General features: G+C 39.4%; 1 protein-coding gene across 6 annotated transcripts in view; it reads left to right on the forward strand.

The window, feature by feature from the left end:
• The window catches only part of LOC126262892 (nuclear pore glycoprotein p62), a 41,726-nt gene extending 34,877 nt beyond the window's left edge, over window positions 1-6,849 (forward strand). For all 6 annotated transcript variants that reach the window (XM_049959782.1, XM_049959785.1, XM_049959784.1 and 3 more), the window contains 3 exons: window positions 4,163-4,335; window positions 4,538-4,652; window positions 6,616-6,849. In XM_049959782.1, the coding sequence (XP_049815739.1) occupies window positions 4,163-4,335; window positions 4,538-4,652; window positions 6,616-6,783 (456 nt within the window). In that variant the 3' untranslated portion in view covers window positions 6,784-6,849. The remainder of the gene's footprint in view (window positions 1-4,162; window positions 4,336-4,537; window positions 4,653-6,615) is intronic.
• Window positions 6,850-7,587: the final 738 nt, after the last annotated feature.

Here is a 7,587-nt window from a genome sequence, read left to right on the forward strand (position 1 = left end):
ACAGGCGAAATACCCCCAGACTTAAAGAAGAATATAATAACACCAATACCAAAGAAAGCAGGTGTGGATAGGTGTGAAAATTACCTATCTATCAGTTTAACAAGTCATGGCTGCAAAATACTAAAACGAATTGTTTGTAGACGAATGGAAAAACTGGTGGAAGCCAACCTCTGGGAAGATCAGCTTCGATTCTGTAGAAATGTTGGAACACGTGAGGCAATACTGACCCTATGACTTATCTTAGAAGATCAAACCTAAGTTTTTGGCATTTGTAGACGTAGAAAATCTCTTTTAAATTCTGAAGGTGGCAGGGATTAGATACAGGTAGCAAAACGCTAGTTACAATTAGTGCAGAAACCAGACGTCAGTGATGAGTCGAGGGGGCATGAAAGGGAAGCAGTGATTGGGAAGGGAGTGAGAGAGAGTTGTATCCTATGCCCAATGTTATTCAATCTGTATATTGAGCAACCAGTAAAGGAAACAAAAGAAAATTTTGGAATAGGAATTAAAATCCATGGAGAAGAAATAAAAACTTTGTTTGCCAATGACATTGTAATTCTGTCAGAGACAGCAAAGGACTTGGAAGATCAATTGAACGGAGTAGACAGTGTATTGAAAGGAGGATATAAGATGAACATCAACAAAAGCAAAACAAGGATAATGGAATGTAGTCAGGTGATGCTGAGGGAATTAGATTAGGAAAGGGGACACTTAAAGTAGTGGATGAATTTTACTATTTGGGGAGAAAAATCATCACTGATGATGGTCGAAGTAGAGAGGATATAAAATGTATTTTAGTAATGGCAAGGAAAGCATTTCTGAAAAAGAGAAATTTGTTAACATCGAGTATAGATTTACGTGTCAGGAAGTTTTTTCTGAAAGTATGTGTATGGAGTGTAGTGATGTATGGAAGTGAAACATGGGTGATAAATACACCCATGCTCATAAATTAAGGATAATGCTGATACATGGTGAAACAATGCTCTGGTGGGCAGTTTGCTGCTTTAAATCACCTCGTGGTATGACCATGTGGTGCAATTGACCTGCGGTAGTCGCACGGTGGTGCTGGCACAGTCCACATACACAGAGGTGTGTTGGTGCATGTCAGAGTACAGTGCAGCGAGTAAGTATGCAGACGTGCCAATGGTGACTGTGTGTTGAAAATAGCTCAAACAACACACATTGATGACGTTATGAGGTGTAGAGTAGTAGGGCGACTGGATGCTGGTCAAAACACAGCAGGTCGTAGCACAGGCCCTCCGTGGGCCACATAGTGTGATCTCAAGATTCTGGCAGCAATTCCAGCAGAAAGGAAACGTGTTCGGGCACTACAGTACAGGACGTCCACAGTGTAGAACACCACAAGAAGACCGATATCTCACCATCAGTGCACGCAGACGGCCACGGAGTACTGCAGGTAGCCTTGCTCGGGACCTTACTGCAGCCACTGGAACAGATGTCTCCAGACACACAGTCTACAGGACCCCTGGTCACAGGAGAGAGCCCATAAAGCCTGGTGTCAAGAACACAGTACATGGTCATTGGAACAGTGGTCCCAGGTTATGTTCATGGACGAGTCCAGGTATAGCCTGAACAGTGATTCTCACCGGGTTTTCATGTGGCATGAACCAGGAACCAGATTCTAACCCCTTAATGTCCTTGAAAGGGACCTATATGGAGGTCGTGGTTTGATGGTGTTGGGTGGGAAAATGATTGGTGCATGTACACCCCTGCATGTCTTCGACAGAGGAACTGTAACAGGTCAGGTGTATCGGGACGTCATTTTGCACCAGTATGTCTGCCTATTCAGGGGTGCAGTGGGTCCCACCTTCCTCCTGATGGATGATAACGCACAGCCCTACCGAGCTGCCGTTGTGGAGGAGTATCTTGAAACAGAATATATCAGGTGAATGGAGTGGCCTGCTTGCTCTCCAGACCTAAACCCCCATTGAGGGGGGGGAACAGGCTTTTCTCAATAAACAGCTTTTAGTATGGATAAAATACAGTGTGCAGTGTTGCAAAAACTTTATCAACAACATTTTTAATTTTGAATTCTTCCTTATTGACAGAGTTGTCACTAAAGCTTGGCATTCTCTGAATTAACAGAAAAATCTCTAGACATAATTGCACTAAAATCTTAAGTGTTCAGTAGTATGTTCCTGAACCAGTTGTCACTGACTTTCAGCTCTTCCACAGGAATCTTAGCATACAAATAAGAGTGAAGGGGACTACCATTCCTCAGATCCAGTTTCTGTCCATCTTGACAAGCGAGAGCACATGGAATCTGATGTATTTGTTTTGGTGTGTAAATAAAATCTGCTACATGTTTCATTAGGTCTTCCATTACAAATATCTGAGAAAAAGATGTTTAAACTTTGACCAAAGGCACATTTGGGTCATGTAGCTGAATCATCAAATGTGTGTGCACAAATGGATAAAAATCAGTTTTCTTTCAGTCAAACATGTCGCTCAAGTGTGCTTTTATTCCCAAGCACTTTGCACTCACTGTGACCCTTCAGAGCCTGTAGAATTTTCATCTCTTGTAGGAACAGATGGTTGTGTTTTGGTTGTTGTTTGCACAGATGGGGACTGTTACTTTGAGATTCTTTTGAAGGATTTATTTTCAGTGTCACTGCTAGTCAGACTCTCTAAGGTTTCTGCCTCTCTACAACTTTGATGATGGGATGCCATTTTCTTTCCATTTACATAAACCAGTCTTAGTCAATAGCCAGTAACTAATTCTGAAGAAGAAAACAGCAACAGAAGAGAATAGCAGCAAGTGCACACAAGGACTCCAACTGAGCACATCAAATGTTAAACAGCTGGTAGGCTCTCAGTGTGGAAATCTGGCTCTGCATGTCAACATGTCCAGAACACTCAAGGACGTGAGCAGCTGTGTGTCATAACACAACTGGAGCAGACAGGGGTCATCAAGGTGGCACATAACAACATGTCTACAACACCTGGCAGAAGGAGCAGTGGCATGTTTAAAACATCTAGAGGACATAGGGACAGGAGCAGCAATGTACGTTAATACACCTTGAGTAAGCAGAGGTGTAGCTTGTAAAATTGTTTTATGTTGCTGAGTGAAAAGATCCTGTAATGTCAAAAGGATAAGTAAAACACTGGGTAACAATTGTTTATATAATCTTCCTCAACACTACAGGTCTTTCAGTGTGTGTACACACATTGTCCTTTACTGTACAACTTCGTATGTTTGCTGGGCAATTCTAACAGCACAAAGAAGCTCTGCATTTCACACACCCATTTCTGTTGACAATGTGACACACTTCCAAATTCATGGCTTCCCTTCCTTAGTGGGAATGTATTTGACCTACTACATCAAAGTGCCAAGCCTTTTGTTGATGTTCACATAAATTTGGTAATGTGTTTCTGCCTGCCATGTGCATCAATAATTATTCTTAGAACTTGAAGCTGATTTTAGATATCCATTTTAAGTTATTTCCTTAATAAAAATAGGTAAGCAGGAGTCTGAAAAGTCAAGAGTATAATAACCTCAGGAAGCCTATGTGAATAGAAATTTAATTTTATATCTTGGGTGTGGAAATGTGTGACAGTGACAATACATTTTGATTTACTTTGCGTAGTGCCAGATGTCTACGAAATTCCACAACTTCACAATAATTCCCAGTATCAAGTAAGATGAATGATGATCTATTATTCTTATATGTCGGAAAATACTTTTTCATTGCATGAGAAATATAATAAAGTGTAATTAACATCATAGTCACTAGACACTCCACCTAAAAATAAATATGTAGCCAATGTAAATCAGATTAAAATCTTCCTGGGTACACTACTGTGGTATTATTTGAAATTCATTCAGGGTCAGTCCCAGAAATGTTATGTTTTCAGATACAAAATTAGCAGCCCAAACTTGGATGTGAATAATTGGTTCCAGGTAATGAAGTGTTATTGCACCCAGATTGTATTATGCATAACTTCATGTTTGGCTAGACAGTTCAAATGATTTAGAGTAAAAGAAAAGTTAATTGCGTGTCTGTGTTTGCTTTATAATTTATAAGTTTTTGTGTTATTTCTATGAAATAGATTCTGTTGCTAATATAGTAGTTATGTCTTTTGTATAAAGTGTAGCTAAGCAGTGCAACTTTTTTTAGTTAAATGTGTCTTCAATGTGCAGATTGTGAATTTGAATAGTGCTGTGGAACAAGTCAAGCTAGAGCAGCAACAGCTGGAACATGAACTAGATTTCATTGTGGCTCAGCAGCGAGAACTGGAAGAATGCTTAGTTCCTTTGGAAAAAGAACTTGAGAACACTATTACTACAGGAATAGATCCTGAGCGGGAGCGAACGTGAGTGGCCTTGCAAATCTTGCTCGCATGTTATTTGCATATTTATTTCTTCCTCCTCGTGTTGATGTTAGTTTCATAAACTGTGTCGCTTTGTAACAGTGTTTTCTGAAGATACTTACTTTTTGTTTACCACTCCATCATAATTACAGTTTTTGTGTGTTGTGAATGTTAGAAAATTATTTTGATTGTAACTTTTTTTCAGTTACGATTTGGCTGAGAATCTGGATTCTCAGCTGAAACAGATGTCGGAAGATCTCAAGGAACTTATTGATCTGTTGAATGAAATGAATCGCAGTGGCAAGGATTCAAATGATCCGGTAAATTTCATTATTTTGTGTTCGTAAACGTAAAGCGACTTTCTCTAAGAGTGACAGTTTATCAAAGTAAGTTGTACTTTATTTTGAAGCATGGACATTGTAGTTGTGTTCTGAACAAAATATCATTCAGATGTCCACCACAGCTTTGAACACACTGACGGTCTGTAATACCCTGATGAAAGTTCATCTCCAAATGTTTCAAAGTTTGTGGCTTGTCAGCATAGACTTGGGCTTTGATGTAGCCCCCCAAAAAGACCCCCTATGGGTATCATATGTATAATACAGCCAACTGGTTGCAACAAGATTTTACTTCAACCTGGTTTTGACACCAACTATGGGTAATGTCAGAAAGTCCAGACAGTTACCTCAAAGGATTACGAAACCATTAACGTAGAGGGAAAACCAAGAATAGATGGTTATTGTACCAAACAGATTCATGCCAACGAAAATAATCAATTGTTGATGAAATAATGTAATTGAACAGATTAAAAAAAATCTACTCAAAGCAGAAGCATAACACATCACAAAAAAAAAAATTTAAGAAAAAGGTGCGCATGCATGCACGCAAAGGCTTTACTTATGTAAGTGTTCAGAGCCAGTGGCTCCTCCTCCTGGCAGAAGGGTTGGAGGAGGAAGAAGAGGGGTGAAGAGAGAGACACTGGAGAGGTTTCAGAAAAGAGGTAGAGTTCCGAAAATTCACCCAGAATATCGGGTCAGGGGAGACCTACTGGATGGGATGAGAAGGATCAAGACTTTTTGCCTTCTCATCCTGACTGCTAAGTCTCTCCTGATGCAGGGTTCTGGGTGACTTTTCAGAACTCTACCTCTTTTCTGAAACCTCTCCAGTTTCTTTCTCTTCACTCCTCTTTCTTGCACTTCAACCATTTGAGCTCAGAACATATATGTCAAGGGTGTTGGATGGTAGTTTTGTGGATCACTTTTACTACCCATCTTGTAGATGAGTGTGACCTGTGCTTTTTTGTCCAAGAACTGTGCATGAATCTTTGTTCGAGGCACCTGCAATAGATTGTAGTTAGAAGAGGCGCTAACTCAGCCACAGAATCAGTATAGAATCTGACAGGAATATCTTGTTTTTTGATCGTATATCAATCAGTGCACATGGAGAGAATGTAGCTTATTCATCAGATCCATTAAAATGGAATGCAGGATGCATTAAATGCTTTGAGATATAAATTCTCACTTATGGCTGTTAGGTTTTGATTAAATACTACTGCACTAAATTAGGAAAATAGTGATGTTTAACCCTTGGGCAGCCATGTGGCGTACTTTGTACACATGTACAGAATAGCTGTCTTGATGTCGCCAAGGTAAACATATGAGCAAAATTAGAGTTTAATCATACAACTATAAAGTAAACTCACATTTTATGAGCTAAATCATTGTTTCATCATACCACTATCTACTCGAAGCATTAAACAGCGCAGTTGCATCAGATCCCAGCCAACCACTTAGTCAGTAGCTAATGATCTTGTACACAACTGCCTCATTATGGGATTATGCTGCTAGCTTGGAATCTGGGTCATTTTCTTGCATGGGTTGTAATTTTTTTCTCACCTAGTTTGCTGTTTATTTTATACTACTGCTGCCCACTTGGATGTATCCACTAATCATTGTGTTAGCTGAAGCAGTAATGAAGGGATAGGTACGGGCTCACAATCGTAAAGCAATGGAATGGTACAAGACAATGTTATTTGTGGTTGGCGCACTTTATACGTAGATGCACCCACTCGAAGGTTGAAGGAGTAGCAAGCAAAAAATAATAATAAACAACAAACCCTAAATTGATAGACTGTCACAAGGAAATTTTTTATTAGAAAACGCTAGTCACAGTGTCAAGTAATCTCTAGTGGTTATGTATACTTAAGGTGCCAATATTTTGTAGCTATTATTGTACAAAGTAAATTTTTGTGTTATATGCAACAAGCTCTTTGCTCTGTTACAGTTTGTGCAAATTGGCCGGATTTTAAATGCTCATATGAACTCTCTGCAGTGGATTGATGAAAACACTACTCAGCTCGCAACTCAGATCGAACAAGTATCAAAACTGCATGACATACTCAAAAGGGAGAATGAACGATCTTTCCATCTTACTTATGATAAAGATTATTAAACTCTGTACAACAAACCACTGTAATTATGTTTTTCAATAAAAACTCCGAAATTAATACTGATTAAATCATTTCTAAGCCATTTGCCAATCTCTACCTTGCTTCCTTTGTATTTCAAAACTGTATTACTGCTGCACCTCATTTCAAGGTGCAGAATTTTAGTTGCCTATTAACAGCTACTAGTGCATGCAGATAGAGCTGCAAAAATGGTGGCTGTGTGACAAAGTATGGATGGTGCTCCCTCCACCTTCCCCCCTCCCCCCCCCCTCTCTCTCCCTTCCTCTTTGCATTCTTCAGCTGAGTTGGGACTTTGACCTGAAACCAAAACACAAAGATCAAAACATTCCCAGATATTACCACACAAATTCTATATTTGCAGTAATTATGATTTTGATTGAAAGAAATGGTTTCCTGCCTATTTGGACTGTCCACACAGTAACTTTTTAAGGCAAAGGCATAGTATTACACATTACAGGATATAAGATGTTCATTTTTGTCATCTTCAAAGCCTGTGCAGATCACCTTAATGTGCGTTTTACGTACATGTGGGGAACAAATAGCACATACTGTGGAATGCTTGTCACATGCACACCTTCATTTGCTAGGCTGTGGTAGCTGGTCCTGTTCTTTGCATGCTGGCACCAGATCCTGTCCCTGCAAGAAGAATCTATATTTTTATCATAGATTTTGATATATATGGAACTGGCCATTTTTTGACAACATTGTCGATTAGTGTCCTTAGCCACAGCCTTCAAAAATTTGTGTATTGTAACTTTATTACCAGAGCTTGTAAGAGATATATGGAT

Source organism: Schistocerca nitens, chromosome 6 (genome assembly GCF_023898315.1).
Source record: "Schistocerca nitens isolate TAMUIC-IGC-003100 chromosome 6, iqSchNite1.1, whole genome shotgun sequence".
NCBI classification, from domain to species: Eukaryota; Metazoa; Arthropoda; class Insecta; order Orthoptera; family Acrididae; genus Schistocerca; species Schistocerca nitens.